The sequence below is a fragment of the Sander lucioperca genome, chromosome 16 (genome assembly GCF_008315115.2).
Source record: "Sander lucioperca isolate FBNREF2018 chromosome 16, SLUC_FBN_1.2, whole genome shotgun sequence".
Lineage (NCBI taxonomy): Eukaryota > Metazoa > Chordata > Actinopteri > Perciformes > Percidae > Sander > Sander lucioperca.
Genome location: NC_050188.1, coordinates 6,514,317 through 6,531,144, shown reverse-complemented (window position 1 = coordinate 6,531,144; position 16,828 = coordinate 6,514,317). Strand labels below are relative to the sequence as shown.

The following is a 16,828-nucleotide window of genomic DNA, read 5'->3' as shown; positions in this document are numbered from 1 at the left end:
ATTATTGCGATTTTAAACATATTGCAATATTCTGTGATATATTGCAAATTATTACCCTTTTTCCAACTACAAATTTTTCCCAATTTCAAATTATGTCCCCAAAAGGAACCTTTGTCAACATCTGTTTCATCTAAAAAGATACATTCTTTGTTTGTTCATCTCACTTAAATGTTATTGCTGCAAAATGGGATTGTCAAGCAGACAAACTGACCAACACATGTATAATAATAGATCCATACTTGGCGCCTGTGTATCGATACAGCATTGCAATGGAAAATATCACGATACCATGCTGTATCAATTTCCCCCCACCCCCCACCCCTAATATCGCCCAGCCCTAATACCCAGCTATTTCAGGTGGGCTTGATTCACAAAGACAACATGGAAGCAGTGACTTAATCCTAAACATAAGGAATCTCATGGGCCGGGCTATTTGCGTCTCAACCTTTGGGTGACAGGGCTGGGTGTGAACCTGTGTGTTTGTTCATGTTCACGTGGTGTCCTGAGGGCTTCAGCATTAGAATGTGGGTAGGAGTCCCCTAGCTCAGCTGCTCTAGTTTACTGGCTTGTATGCGCACAAAGCGGTACAAATCAACGCACCTCTGTGTTGGCCCTGCTGCCAGCCTGCACCAGCTCGCCTGGGCCCAGTGCACTGGGACGATATCTGAGAACAGAATTGGGTTGCAGCGGTGCTGAACTTTATCTAGTGAATTATTTGTGACTTCAAGTGCGTATCAACTTCTCTCTCTTTATAGGCAGGGTGGCGCAATGAATAATACATCCATTAAGGCTTTTTTTAAATGGTAAGCAAATAAACTAAAGCAAATAGGGCTTTCATTGTTAATTAGCTCAGATATTTTGTCTATTTAGAGTAAGTTATGCCATAGATATCTAGACAGAACAATACAAATGGCAGTATTTGTGTTGAGTAACTGTAGTTCCATCAGTTTTTCTTTTACATGAGCCCTGCTGACAGTAATCAGCCTATTTATTGCACCACATTTTCTAATTCCCAGTCGAAACCAGTTTTTTCAGAGTACAGTTTTTACTGTACCAGGAGCTCAGTTTCCTGATCTAAGTCACTTAATGGATTTTACCGCATTTTAATAAAACATTTCCTACTGTGAGCAATTACATTATTTACAAGTAAAAAGTAAGATAACTGTATTCCTGTGGAAACATCGAGAACAACCTCAGGGTGATATGAAGCGGTGACACAGGCTACATACTAGAGTAGGGGACACTAAAATGGATCATTTGAAGTGGTGTACAGTACAGACATGTAGTCCCGCCTGCAGCTGTTGAGCATGTGCTGTGTACATTATACTTTAGCCAAAGACTTGTCAAACCTGTTGGACTGAACCAGAGCTGACCAGGCAGAGGGTTGTCAGCCGTTAGAATGCAGCTGAAACTAACTGAATTGAAGTTCAAGGTAGAGTTGCTTCTTTAGTTTGCATTTGAGGTAATGAACTCGCACTTTAATAGTTTTGTCTATGGCAATGATCTATGGGATCTGATCTGTAGCATGTTTTTAGGCTAAAGGTGTGTGTGTGTTTTTTTTTTTTTTAATAGCTTAGCTCAAGAAGCAAGTTGACTTTATGTCCTCCTGTTTTATGTTCCTGTCTGTTTGTATATTTTACAGGTGGCGTCATCATTTTGCTGCTTAGTTTTCCTGCTGGAACCAGAAGTCACAGCCCATCAGCAAGGAGAGCGTTTCTGGGGAAGAGTTTATCGATGACCAATGATCTTCAGTAGAAGTAAGTTGGTCTAACAAGACAACATTTTGTTAGGGCTGACGTCTTCTGGACGGCGCGTCGATAGGTTGGGCGATAAGCTCTTGTCTGTCCAAATTCTGATTGGTCAGGCAATCGCTGGTTTTACTTTCATGAGCACGTTTCAAAGCTTTTTTTTTTTCTGCCTGAAAATGCCCAGAAGGGAGCGCTTTGGAGACGCAGCTTTTTCTTCAGCTGAGTGCTGTGATACAGAATATCTGTGGAGGTAAAAAGCCTATTTGTCCCGCCCCTCCTCTTCTGTGATTGGACAGCTGGATGACTGTGAACGGTGAATAAACGTTTTTCAACTTGCCGCGACTAGAAAAAAAAAAACTTCAAATGTGCAGCGCTCAGCGCAGAATAGACGCTCTGCGTCCTGTCCCGCTCCTGGTGTTGGTAGCATAGTGTGAACATGCGGCGCTCCCATTGCAAATAGGGATATCACGAGAACCGGTACTACCGACACCTTCCGGTTCTAAAATGACAAAACACAGACGATGCCCATTTTTTTTGAAGCACCGTAGGCACCGTTAGCGACGATGCCAGTGTTAGCAGCATCGGCGCTGCGCCTCTTCCGGAACTGATGGGGGCAGTATACGGTTCAGAGTGTTCCAGTCGATACATTCAGAAGAAGGAGGTCACGAACAAGTGGCCGAGAGTCAACTCTAGACCTAAAAAACGGCATGTGTCGGTACACGATCCGTTCTGCCTGCACGATCCGTTCTGCACATGCGCGGTTGTACGAGGATTTACGACACTGCACGATCTGTTCCACGCTTCCGGTCGACAGCCAAGCTAACGTTAGTTTAGCTAACAGCTAATTCGGCTAACCGCTAGCTGACAGCTAGATTCAGTCTAAAATAACGTTAACTCAACTGCCGTTAGCCTCCACAGGCAAGCTAACGTTAGTTTAGCTAACAGCTAATTCGGCTAACTGCTAGCTGAGACAGCATGTAATAACTTTAAAAGACCCTCAAAATAAAACTTGAAAATAAACGTTGACATATATAACAAACACCTAACATATATAACAGCTGTTAGGTCAGTTCTACTTTACTTGTGCTCATTTAAAATACAATCACTCAATACATGTCTTTATTGTTATTACTGTGAAGTCTTAATTTAGCTGTAGCCTGCTTTTCCCATTACGTTTGAGTTAACGTTATTTTAGACTGAATCTAGCTGTCAGCTAGCAGTTAGCCGAATTAGCTGTTAGCTAAACTAACGTTAGCTTCCCGGTGGAGGCTAGCCATAGGCTAGCGTGGAACAGATCGTGCAGGTCGTATGGATACGTAAAACAGTATTATCTTGCGCATGTGCAGAACGGATCGTGCAGGCAGAACGGATCGTGTACCGACAGCATGTTCACTGCAAACTCGCGGTCCTCTCTTCCTGATTTACAGCCCCCCCTCTCTTGGCTTTAAATAACTCACCGTTGTCGGCTACGGCCACTGAACAGGCTACACGTTGTAAACAGCCGTGGCCCGCTTGCCTGCTCCTCCGGTAACGTTAGCCGTTAGCAGGAGGGTTAGCAGCTCTATGTTGAAATGACATAAAATGCCCGTCCCTTGTAGCCGTGATAAATTAGCCTGAAGCTAATGCTTAGCTACCTGTTCAGGAGGAAATTAGCCAACTCTTTCAAATACATCTCCAATATTTACCCAGGGTTTGTAACGTCTCTGGTCACGCAACTGTTAGAAACACTGTTGTTGTTTTTGCACAGTGCCTTTTTGAAAAGATGCCAGGAATGTGTCTGGGGACACTAGTTGTTGCACTATGACCATTCATTGCACTTAATTATGTTGTTCTATGCTCTATTGCACATGTTTTGTATGTCTTGTTGTGACATTTAGTACATGGAATCTTAGAAAATCCTTTTTTTTTTACTGTGGTATCAAAATCGGCATCGAGAATCGTGTTATTTTACTGGTATTGGCACCGACTACTACATTTTTGGTATCGTGACACTCCTAATTGCAAAGCAATTGCAAAGCTGGCCGATTTAGTTAATCTAGAGATAACGTGCAGATTTCTTTTTTCCCATCGACCAACGGATTGGTTGAAGAATAGGTGGAATTTCAGACCAAAATTTTCTTTTGGTTGACTACAGTCCTACAGTTTGTAGCTAAAAGTAACTAATATTGTTTTTTTGTACTTTACTTTTATCTGGACTACACTTTAAAGCTGAATTCACAGATAAACTGGGCTTTATAAATCCATAAAACCTTGGCCTAGTCCACCTGATAAGTAGGTCAAATACTTGCATGCCAGGCTACACTCTCCCTTTTATGCTGCAGTGTACACATTGTGCAGCCTATTCAGTCACACAGGTTTGGTTTTACCAGTTTGTTCTCTAGGATCGTTTGACATTCCAAAGTGCAGTCTGATACTGCTGTTTGGACCCTTCCCTGTTAGCGTCATGATATAGCCACGCCTGCTGGTTTTGACCAATTACAGGCGGGGCAATTTGACAATTTGAAAAGTAACCGTGAAGCTCACTGGGAGAGACGGCACTAATTTACTTTGTTTGTCAATGCCAGTTGCTTATCTGAGCATGTGGTCCTGATCTTGACACTATGATCATTCCTTCTGCCCTTAAAGTAGTGCCCTGTAGTCTTAAAGCTACAGGACGTTCAAAATTGTGTGTTTGTATTGGGCAGATGTAATAACAGTAACAATAACAGGTTGTTGTACTAAATGTGCAGGTCTCTCTACATGTCTCTGCTATTCATTGGATTGTTGTGTTGTAGACCTGCACGATTCGGGGAAAAATTATAAATCATGATTTTTTAGCATAGAATTGATATCACGATTCTCTGCCACGATTTTTTTCTCACAAAGTGTAATGGTTATTGCACACATGAACCATGACAAAACAAAACTAATTGGCAGTACCAAACATAGATTTTTCTTTTGGCACCTATAGTACATTGCGCATCACCACAAGCCTGTAAACATAGAGGCTTCAATGAATAAAGAACATAAAGTACACACTGGCCATTTAAGTACAGTAGGCTACCAAAAATAGTGACATATAACACATTGAACTAAATATGGCCCTGATACAGGCTCTATCTGAACTCCTTGAACGTCTTTACAGAATTAAAACATGTCAATCAACATGCTGCAGTACAGCTTCGGTCTCTAGAGAAATGGAGTTTGTCAATTGCCAATTTAAGTACAGTATCACAAACACAATGATTTCTTAGCACACTCTTTAACTGCTTGCCTTTTATAGAATTAACATTCAACTGGCCATTCAAGTAGGTTACCAAAAATAGAAGTTAAACGCACTGCGCTGAATATGGCCCTGAACATGGCCGTAAATAGGCTAACTGAAACGTCTTTCGGACCTCTTGCCTTGTACGGCTTCATCATATTGCACTTTGGTGACGTTTGAGGTGCTGGTAAAGATTTGTGGTGTTACCTTGCGGTGCTTCAACGAGGGCAAAGCATGCCTTGCAAATCACATCAGACTGACCCTCGTCGCCTTGCTTGAATCCAAAATACTTCCACACCACCGAATGTGAGCCTTTTTTCGGAACGAGTTTGGTTTGAGACTGAGTGGTTGGCTGATTCTCGTCACTAGTACCTGGGTTTTCATCAATATCCATTTGGTTTATTTCCGAACTACCGCGCTCGCTCGAAGATTGAAACGCGTGACTAAAAGGCGCTTTGTCATTGGCTGAGGGTGAGAGCTGACCTACCAAAATAAAGGCTGAAAATGCCATGTCATGTCATTTGCATTATTTACATTTAGTTCCATGCATCCTGGTATCTGAACTTATACTTGTATAAGTTATACTACTGAAAAGTCCAGGGTTTCCCGCAGACAATTTGTTAGTTAAGGTGGTAGGGTGGGGTTTGCCGTCAGACCGGGAGGTCACACTAAATATTAAATTTAAATAATAATATATAATTAATAAATGATATCTATCTATATCTATGTGGCTATCTGCAACATGGCCAGTAAATGTTTGTACCAAAATAGTTCTGTTTTTCGGCGAAGGTGCAGCTACTTTCTTCTGTTGCTCTGCTGTCTGCATGTCGAAGCTTCGCAGGGGGCGGGCCGACACACGCACACACACAAACACTGGCGCACACTCCAGACGCCAGCCACCACGTCACTTCTGTTTACTGATAGCTATCGTTTACCTCAGGCTAATTATTAGGTGGTAGCTAAGTGGTGATTTTTGGCATTTTAGAAGTTATTTGATGTTTTCTGTAATTGTAGATGCATTGAACAGTACATAACAAATAGTTACCCAGTACCTAGGTAAGGACTACTAGCCAGTCAGAAGCAGAGTATGAGGGCGTGCCACGTTAGCAGCTAGGCGAGCATTATAACGTGTGTTACAAAGTGATGCACGTTTGTCACGGAAGTAAAGGCTGGACTACAATAGAGCTGTTTATAGATACTTATTTTCGTAACAATCAAGTATCAAAAACTGAGGAGGACACTCTGTTGGATGCTGTCCTCCTTTCCTACTCTTTCTTCAATGCCTAAGAAAATCTCTTTCTCTCCCAGCGACCCTGTCTTTCTGCTTGAGCAGCACTGGTTGAAGCCTGAACATATTGTAAACAAATTAATAACATAACTAATTCCACTGGTCGGACTGTTGAGCTCTGTTTCAGACTGATACCTCCGGTTCAGGCTGGTCCTCATCCTCAACACGGGCCTTTTTCAGTCGTGGAAAATACTTTTCAATACTCATCTGGATTGAAGCAGCAAACATTCAGTGTAAGAGTAAAAAAAATGACATAACATTATTTATAATAAGTTTATTATATATTATAATATAAGTTTATTTATTACTACATATAGTGTTTTGACCTCGATAACCCAACTGCATTTTACCGCAAAGTTGCGACTAGTTAACTTCCTAAAGCAGGCGCAATCGCTTGTTTTGGGTCGGGACTCCAACATTAACACACTGACAACAATGTATTCAGAATATAAAATATTTTTTATAGGACTTTTTAATGTGCGATTGTGTGAAGGTGTTCACGAAACTGTAAAGTGTCTCGAGATAACTCCTGTTATGATTTGATACTATAAATAAAATTGAATTGAAATTGAATTGAGATTCTTTCGTGAACTTGTGAATTTCGCCAGCCTCTCGTTTTGATGGAGACAGACTCTGTGTGTGTGTGTGTGTGTGTGTGTGTGTGTGTGTGTGTGTAACAGAGAGACGGAGGAGAGCAGGGAAAGGAAATGCAGCTGAACAAATACGCTGCATGTTTTAAATAGCGTTAAAAAAAAAATATAATAACGAAACACAATATGTGGCGGCCGGTGTTGATTGTATGGCGCACCGCCACAAATTAGTCTATGTGTGGGAAACACTGTGGTAAGTCCCTTTTGGGGTGGATTTTGGGCTGTTTCACTTTGTAAACCTATTACATGCACAAAAAAGATATATATAGCACAATAAAGGAAAGGGAAAAAGCCAGAAAGCATAATATGAGCACTTTAATATAAGGTGATTATAGAACACACTTGCTCACAGCATGGAGACACTGCATCCCCACTCTGTTAATCATGTACTGATAAGATGTGTTTTTTATAAGACTCAATACTTATTTGCCATATCAACATGATTGATTGGAATGTGTCTGCGTGGGCTAACTTACAAAGACAGAAAGACAAAATAGTAAAGCCACTCACTCATAGTCAAAGTATATGAAGTCTACACATCATCTTTGTCATCTTCTAGTCTGGTGTGTTTAATATGTAAATCAAAGTCATTTCTTTCTAAATGATCTGTTAATGTTATGTAGTCATTGTTTTCAATAAATAGTCTATAAACCTTTTGTTTGACTAGTTTATTACTGAAACCAGCCATCACACGCTGCGCCGTCTCATCACGCGCCACCCACCACCACGAGTAAATTCTCAACCTTTGGGAAACACTGGAGTAAAAGTGCTGTGGGCGGGACATTGAGTAAGACAGAGTGGTGACTACTGGTGACGAGGCGGCTGCATACACTGTAAAGGGAATTATTTCACCGGCCTTGACCGGAGTGATTTAAATATGTCGGACTTCAACAGATTTTCAAGGTTAAAAAACCCCCCCAGTAATTACCAAATAATGTTAACGCTGCTGAGAGAGTCTCTGGACAGTATTTGTCATTGTTTTGGTGTAAATTGATTTCCAATAATAAATAGACATGCATTTGCATAAAGCGAGCATATTTGTCCACTCTCATGTTGATAAGACTAATCAAAAACTTGTTTAACGATTAAGTGTGCGTACTTAACGATTAAGTACGAAGTAAGCAATCATGCGGTTAATTGCGATTACATATTTAAGTCGATTGACAGCCCTAAATTATACTCGCCCACATGTTATATTGAAGTCATCTGTTGTGTTGTGTAAGTTATAATATTGAAATTATTCTTCTAAATTTCATAATGCTCCCTTTTGTTCATTTGTTTCAGCAGCTGCTAACTGCTGAGGTTTGGACACTGTGATGGAAAATCCTGGTAAGAAAACCTCTTTTTATATATATATATATATATATATATATATATATATATATATATATATATATATATATATAATTTGTAGTTTTAATACTTTAAGTTTGTTATACTTTTTTCGAGTCCATTGTGCTGCTAAATATGTCAGCAGATTAAACAAATCATCAAAATATAAAAAATCCAAACTCCCAAACTTTTATCTCATTTAGCCTTTGCATAAAAGGTATAAAATATATTGGCTGTAGTGAGACTGGTCTTATGTAAACCATAGTATCGTGATGGCAGAAAGTGGAGAGTCATCAAACAAAGTATTGGGTTATGAAGCTGTCGAATAAGGGGCTGGCCCTGTGACGCATTGTGCTGTTGACACTGCAGCTATCTGATTGGCCCTCACCCAGAGGACACACCTGCAGGTTAGCAGAGCTGCCGGTTTCTGTCACTGTCACTCGTGGCCTTGTGTCTATTTCACCACTGTCCTCGATCATTGACAGACCTCCACATACCACGTTGACGCTACCGTAGCCCTTGGAGGATCTCTGTTCCTAGGCTCAACTGTTGTAGTGTATTTGCGACATCTGTGGGAAAATAGCTGGGATGGCTGTTCAATCTGAATATAGTTGTGAGTACAGTAAACCTGCTTTGTGTCTGTTGTTGGATGTTAAATGTTGAAGATTTATATTTCAGTTCCTTCAAACTAATAGTGTTTTTTTGACCAACAATGTGGCCTTTGTTGAATTAAGAGTTATAACATGGTTGAGACTGTATTGAAAGCAAATGATCATGTATTGTTTTTGGTCATTGAAATGCCAAGACAGGACATGGCTCCATTATCATTTAAAAGGCAACTGAGCCGTGACAGGAACACATAGAGGGAAGCACCATCTACTCATCTCTGCCTGGGCTTGTGGCCAAGCAGTAAAAATGAACTGGACTTCCTCCTTGGCCTACTTTTTTTTTTTTTTTTTTCCAAGTAATGTGTTTTGGACAAGAAGACATGGCTGTTGGGCATCTAGAAGGCTTTACATGTCTTTATATTTTGATCGGAAAGGGCAGAGCCATCTAGCGTGTTGGCCTGCGTTACGTATGATAGTGTTTGTGTGAGTCATGTTTTTGTTGAGCCGGGCTTAATGTTCTCATGTTAAGAGTGGATTGTTTACAATCCTGAAGAAAAAAAAAAAATGTGTTTGTCTCCATCTGCTGCTGCTGTTTGGAACGAGTGAAAAGGATTTCAGTGCCATGACGAGTCAAACATGTGAAGATGTCATAGGTTGTTATCCCTCTCCGTTTACCAATGATTTCCTGGATTATTGTCCTAATTACCGTCCTTTTACCGAAAGCCTGTCTTGCCTTCCACACATTCCTGTGTCAAGAGTTGTGCTCTCATGCTGTAGCTTTAATTGGGCAGCAGAGGGAGCAACAGTGATGGAGCATATTATGAAGGCAGTCCTGTATAGCACACTCTATCATTGTTTACCAAACCTCTTCCTATTTGGACCGCATTAGAATACATTTTGTCAAGACTACACTTTATGGAAAGATACTAATGCTATCTTCCCACCATCAGTGGAGAATAAATGCCATAAACAGGTTATTACACTGCGCTGTCTTGTCCTCTTGAAAAGACTTGAATCACTTTCTATAAACCAAGTTCTGTCTGATTAGCAGTAGGATTTTCCTACTTCCCATTGCCATCTCTAACATGCAAGAAGGACCTCCTCTAACTCCCACACACTGATTACATATAAGCTAATCACACAGTGCTCTGATAGAAATGCTCAGACACAGACTGTCTGGCTGCCCTGTTTGTGTGTATGGGGGATGTACTGTATGTGAGATTAAGGCCTCTAGACAAGTTTTGGCCTTGTGTCTGCTCAGGTGTTATGTGCTTGACACTTTACTTTGAGATATTCTCTTGTGCTTTTTCAGTATAACAAAAAGCTTGAGAGAGATACAATATGTAAAAGTAAAGAGCAGATGTTTCCAGTAAAGATTTTCTGAATTTGTCTGCATTTTAAGAGACACAATTCAAATTTTAGAAAGTAGCTGAAACCAATGGCAATTAAGTTGTAATAAACATCCGTACCCAAATAGTCAAAGAAATGTAAGTGTGGCTGTAAAACAAGAGTTGCTACTTTCTAATGAATGTGTTATCAGTTCGCACATGCATTTCATGGTTTAAAGGCAAACCCTGGAGAGTCATTGGACACCACCGCCGTGTCACTTCCTCTCCTCCGTCTTTGAGCTCCACCTTGGCCCGGCTCACCTTCCACTTCTCGAGTTACCTCATGCTGCAGAGCCCGCCCCTCGTCCTTTGGGGAGTAGTGTTTTGTCAGTCTGTCAACTGGTGCTAGCGGGGGGCCCACTGCATCGCAAATCCCTCAAGGCTTGATGGCAGGACTGGCCAAACCTCAAAGCTCGCCCGCTGTGAACTTTGCCCCTGAAAAATGTGCTCTGAGGAATGAAAGGCATCTGCTGGATTACCTTATTCACGTACCTTTTTTTATGAAGTCAGAGCTCCAAGAAGGGAGGGACATAGGAACTTAGCGAGTGAGTGTGTTTGTGTTTTAAAGAAGGAGGGAGGAAGGGAGGGAGAGACCAAATCACACAGGCTGAAGGGAGAGGGAGTGTGAGACAAGAGAAACCAAACGACGCAAGTGAGCAGTCAAGACAGTCTTGAGTTACAAGAGCTCTATGTCTGATTGGAGAAGAGCGAGGTGGCTTTAGGTTTTGCTCTCCTGCCGCGGGCCTCGGGAGAGGCAGGGCCCGGCAGGCCAGCGGGGACAGGAGCCGTAGCATGGGACACAGTGCTAGCAGTGAGACAGTGGCCCAGCAACCAGCCCAACACAACACGGGTGAGTCCGAGACCAGAGGCGTAGCACTAAATGGTTGCCGTGAACACATTAACTGGTTTTAGATGGGGAAATGACCTGGCCGGCATGTTTACATTTCTGCAGAATGGAAAGCCAAGAGGATAATGTATGCAGTTGTTGTTGTTAAAGCAGAGAGAAACTGGAAGGCGACAGGCACAGACAGGTATAGATGAATGCATGCAGATGGAATGTGGTGATTGTGAAATGTAGAAGCCACACAAACTTCTCTCTGTCTGCACTCAGAGCTCCATCTGCCTTTGGAGGCTTTTCTGAAAAACAAGATTTGAGGGTGCAAGGCACCAACTGGCACCAGCTCTCCCTATTTGGATCAGGTTTTTTTTTTTTTTTTAAACTCTAAAGCCGGTTGAGTTAATAACTGTTCAAACATTCAGAACCTGTTTTTGCTGTCAAAAGGTGGATCCTCTCGCAAGCTCTATTTGCACCTCTACGATTCCTTTTAAACATACAGCTTGCAGCTATTGGAATCCACCATCTAACACCACCTCCTGTCTGTCATTTTTCTTCTGCATAATATCACAGCCTTTTAATCTTCTGAGCCGTTGAGCATGGCGTGACTAATTTGTTGGATCAATATTTGCTTTGTATTTTAAACTACTGTAGGGCTTCTGTTCAAACACTTCTCAACACTCTTGCCTAAATGAAACAAGTAAGATGAGAACATCCTCTTCGTTAACGTATTCGCACTCCATGCAAAATGTATTTTTGCCTTGGGTGTGCTCGCTTGTGTAGTTGGTGTCAAATTGTCATGTGATTGGCATGAGTCATATGGGCAGCTTGACCTGAGGACTACAGGGTATTGGGTTAGTGCAGGTTTTTATTTTATTCCTTTGAGTTTAAACGGCAGAACATTTACAGAAGCCAATGTTGTTACTTCAGTCTTAGGTTTTGTTATAACAAGCTTAGCTTTCCGGTTTCAAGTCACTTTATAAATGCGCACCTGAGGCCTGGCTTTTAGTGTTTGGTCTGAGCACTGTAGTGCTTTTTTCCTACTGACTATCTTTCACCGCCTCTGTTAGGGATCGCTGCCTTTTAATTCTCTGCTTGTTCTGTGAAAAGCAGCCGTCTCAGATTGTCATGCTCTGCTGTACAAGGTCACCACGTCACACTGTTGCCGCCAAGCACTTCAGCGTTCTCCCAGTTCACCGCAACCCCACCCCTTACCAGTTTAACACCCACCGGTGTCTAGCTTATGTGTCAGGAATAGCTGTGAGGGCCAGTGCACTGCACACAGATCACTGACCTGTGTATGCCTGTATTTCATCATAGGCTTTCACACATGGCCTGTTTCACTTCATACAGTGGGTAAGATACAAAATGATTTTATGGAGAAGTTTTTCATGTACAAACATTTGTTTTTTGAATTTCACTTAACCAGCACGTATAATACATATGTTAAGTGTTTGTTTTATCTGTGACCAAACTGTGTGTCTATCAGTCCAACAAAAAAAACCGGCAATAGGGTATGTCTGTCTGAACAGTTTCAACTCATTAATATCCATGTGTGCCAGACCGACAAACTGCATCAGAAAAACATGATCACACTCACACATTAAAGGTAATGAACAGGGATGTTCAGTAAGTAAGGAATGTCAAATAATATATAGCTTATTGACATAAAACCTAATCCGACCTGCTTTCCTGAAGCTTTATTGGCTCCCAGTAGGGTGAAGACAAAGGGCCAATCAAAAAAGAGGTCAAGGCTGAAGAGTACACATCTTTCTGTCCTGCCATGTGATACATGACAGTGTAGCATTGCAGTACTTTGAATATATCCCATGTCATGTTTATACCACAAGTTGGAACTAATCCGCCAGTTAATTTTAGTGGTGTAACGGACCATAGCTGATCCTTGGTCTGTATGGATCAACACTCGCGGTTCGGAATGCACGTGAACCGCGGCTCAATTGCAAAGTTTAACCATAATAATAGTGTGAAATACATTTTTACTGTCGCTGTTACTTGAAGTAGGCTAATAAATCTCTATGCTGTTTGCCGTTAAAAGACAAGCAGCCAACGCAATATTCTGTTTAAGTGAACGGCGCATGTTAAATTCCGGTGCTAATATGGCACCGGTGCCTGAAGACTTGGTCACTGCTGTTGTCGGAAAAAATGTATTGGAAAAACAACCCAGACATGACTAAAGGTTGCGTTTACTTAAAACTAGTGAACTTTGTGGTGCATTCAAAGTGATTGTAAAATACCCTTTTCTCATTTGTTTTTCTTGTTTAACAGCAATTTACTGGTGAAAGAAGTTAATATTCTGAAGTTATTGTTATTACAGTATTAATATATAATTTATATTCCCCCCCTTTTTTGTGCTGATCCGATAATTGATCCGATCCCTGATTCAAAACCGTGATCCGATCTGTGCCGTGAGTTTTGTGATCCGTTGCACCCCTAGTTAATTTACATGTTGTGCTCTGCAGTGATGCCACCATTGCTGCAGTGTTAGATTCGTACTGAACACGTTTACATTGACAGTGAAAGTATAGATGTTTTGGGTTATCGTGGTCAGCAGTTGTCCCCTCTGACAGATGAAGGCATTCTATGTGAATGTGTGTTATTTAGTCTCAGAATATTAGTCTGAAATCTGTCAGGGAGATGCTGGCCTGTATTATCTTATTTCAGATTGGTATTTTTTTTATTTCGGCCGATAAGTAACAAAAGAATGCAGCACAGAGAAGCGTTGAGTTAATTTAGAAATAATGTGGCCGTTAGAGAGCACTGACAAGTTAATTTTTACACTGTAAAATGTCATGCTCAGTATCTTGGTATGTATCTATCACAATTAAAGAAACAAAATTAAACAAATCTGATGTATCAAGATTGTTGATTTTGTTTTGTGTGTTCACATTAAATACAATTACTATCGGCCAATATATCGTTATCACATCTTATAAACTCCCCAATAGGTAGATATCAGTGTTGGCCTCAAAAATTCAGTGTTGGTCGGGCTGTCATGTCACAGGCTTAGAAAGAAAATACCAGTTTGGATGTGAACGTGCTGTGTAACCCATAGCTGGCATTGCTTGCTACTGTAGATAATAAATGAATGTGGATTTCTTGCTTTGTAATCAGATGATATGCATCAATAACAACAATTGAAATCTGATGCATAGGACATTGTAACAGTGGAATTTCTGCCAGGAAGTGCCCTGCTCAGCTTGCAAGAGCTCAGCTCCAACACCGGTCTTAAGCCGAGGACATGAATGAGATGGGACTAAACGTTGTTTATATCCACAACGTTTCACTTTCGGGATTGCTCCATTGCCGCCGGAAAGTCCGCTAACTTCCACTTTCCTTGTGTTGTAATTTTTAACACCGGTGGATTTCTGAGGACTATGGTTAACTGCTCCTCAGATCTCTGCAGGGTAAATCCAGACAGCTAGCTAGACTGTCTGTCCAATCTGAGTTTTCTGTTGCACGACTAAAACTACTTTTGAACGTACACATGTTCCACCAAAACAAGTTCCTTCCTGAGGCTATTATGCAGCGGCACCTTGGCTCTGTCCTGCGCATAGCGTCACCCTAGACGATTGTGATTGTTTTAAAGAAATGCCAATAAACCAGAGCACGTTTTTCTCCCATCCCAAAATGCTGTGTGGACTAGCCAGACCCTGGCCTGGTCCGGCAAAGCGAGACTAGACTAAATATAAAGGGCACCTAAAACTGAGCCTAACCCAAATATGTATCAATGAAAAGGGCTGTAGCCCACAAATGACTTGTATCAAGCGTAAACTAAAATAGGCTTCCCCATTCTCTTGACAACATACTTAGTCTTACTATTTATTTTGTTTAAGAACATAAGCATATCTTGGTGGTTAGGGGTGAGTTGTAACTAGGGCTGGGCAATATTTCAATATTATATCGATATCGTGATATGAGACTAGATATCGTCTTAGATTTTGAAGAATTGTAATATCGTTACATGGTAAGTTTAGTCTTTTCCTGGTTTCAAAGGCTGCATTACAGTAAAGTGGTGTCCTTTTCTGAATTTACCAGACTGTTCTAGCTGTTCTATTATTTGCCTTTAACCACTTAGTCATTATATCCACATTATGATGGTTATTTATCTAAAATCTAAATGTGGAAGATATTTTGTGAAAGCACCAGTTGTCAACCTTACAATATCGTTGCAATATTGACATCGAGGTGTTTGGTCAAAAATATTGTGATGTTTGATTTTCTCCATATCGCCCAGCCCTAGTTGTAACTCAGTGTTGATTCATATTTGGCAGATGAGTTTTGTCAGAGATATTGCAACAAGGAATAGAAAAAGAAGCAGCTACAATCAGCTGGTTAGAAATATGAGCTGCAGGACAGAGGCTTACTGCAGTCTGGGTGAGCTCTATCCTATCTGACATATGGGAAACTGCACATATTGTGTCTACAGCATGTGGTCTGATTGTGGTTGCCCACCGAACGTTCAGCACATTTATCTTAACTGTATGGAAATGTACAGCTACTGAAAAAACTAAATTGAAAAATCACTGTCAGCTCGTATATTCCTGATTGATAAAATTCTTGTAATTGATCAATGAACCATGTGTTAATCATTAACACCACCGTTCAATTTACAAAAAAAAAAGATGTATTTCCGAAGGAATCTGATGTTCTGAGCTTTCCTTTCTGACTTATGATGCTGGCTACATTTATCTCTAGCCTTGAAAAACTCATCTGCAAGGTATGGGGTTTTATAGTGATTGTAAAAGGTAACAATCCACCTTTTAGTCCATCAGTGTAACATGTGTGTGACAAACTGGTAACATAAAACTCCAGTCAGTGTTTGGTAAGACAGGTTACCCTCTCCTCTGTCAGAAGCTGTTCAGCTGAAGTCCGTCAGTTAGGTGCTGCTGGAAAGAACCCAGAGATCTTTCCACCTTGTTTTTCGTCGTTTCTTATTTCTCACAACCCAATTTGCCTCCACTGTTTGTTGGTTGTCTCTAGGGTTGGGCGGTATCCAAATTTTGATACCGTCAAACCTCCTCCCTATTTTACCGTGGTATACGGTATTACCGTGACTTATTAAAAATTATGACGTAAGGCTCAGACGGCGTCACCAAACTGTTGGCTTGTGCACCGTTCAGAAACTGAATACCAAACACTAATACTGAAACAATAATAACATAACAACAACTTACAAAAAAACTACTTTCTCCTCCACACTATCATGTGATGACAACCGCACATAATTACATAAATTATATTTTGTGGAGTGCAAGCGGGCAGACGTGTGCTGCAGCAGCGCGTGGACAAACTGCTGCCGGTTGGCGAGGAAAATCCTGTCTGCCTCCACAGCCAGCGCCCGATAGTCTCTGGAGGAAGAGAGGGGGGAGCAGGCCACTGCGGTGCGCACGGGTGCTGGAAGCTCTCCATTAACTTGGACGGCTTGCTGTCGCCAAGGCCGTTCAGGGACAGCAGGCGGTCTGCTTTCTCCAGCTCCGACAGTTCAAAGAGTTCCAACAGGAATGTTTTGAGTGCGTCGTACTTGCCGTTAGCTGGAGGAGCCTCTAACAGCGCCATAGCCCTGGCTGTTGTTGAGACATCTAAGGCCGATACCACGTGGAAATACTTTGTAACGTCCTGTGTTAGTCCTCTCAGCTGGAACTGGGCCTCGATATGCTAAAACCACGGCCGTGGGTTGTGCTGCCAAAAGTCTGGTAACTTGATGGTGGCCGCGT

General features: G+C 41.4%; 1 protein-coding gene across 10 annotated transcripts in view; it reads left to right on the top strand.

Annotated features, from left to right (window-relative positions):
- The window catches only part of phactr4a (phosphatase and actin regulator 4a), a 41,534-nt gene that overhangs the window by 3,592 nt on the left and 21,114 nt on the right, over window positions 1–16,828 (top strand). For 2 of the 10 annotated variants that reach the window (XM_035992828.1, XM_031278547.2), the window contains 2 exons: window positions 1,643–1,757; window positions 8,215–8,259. In XM_035992828.1, the coding sequence (XP_035848721.1) occupies window positions 8,247–8,259 (13 nt within the window). In that variant the 5' untranslated portion in view covers window positions 1,643–1,757; window positions 8,215–8,246. Of the gene's footprint in view, window positions 1–1,642; window positions 1,758–8,214; window positions 8,260–8,641; window positions 8,876–10,840; window positions 11,109–11,219; window positions 11,290–16,828 lie in introns of those variants that run through there. The other 8 variants (XM_031278545.2, XM_031278546.2, XM_031278551.2 and 5 more) reach the window with 6 other exon arrangements.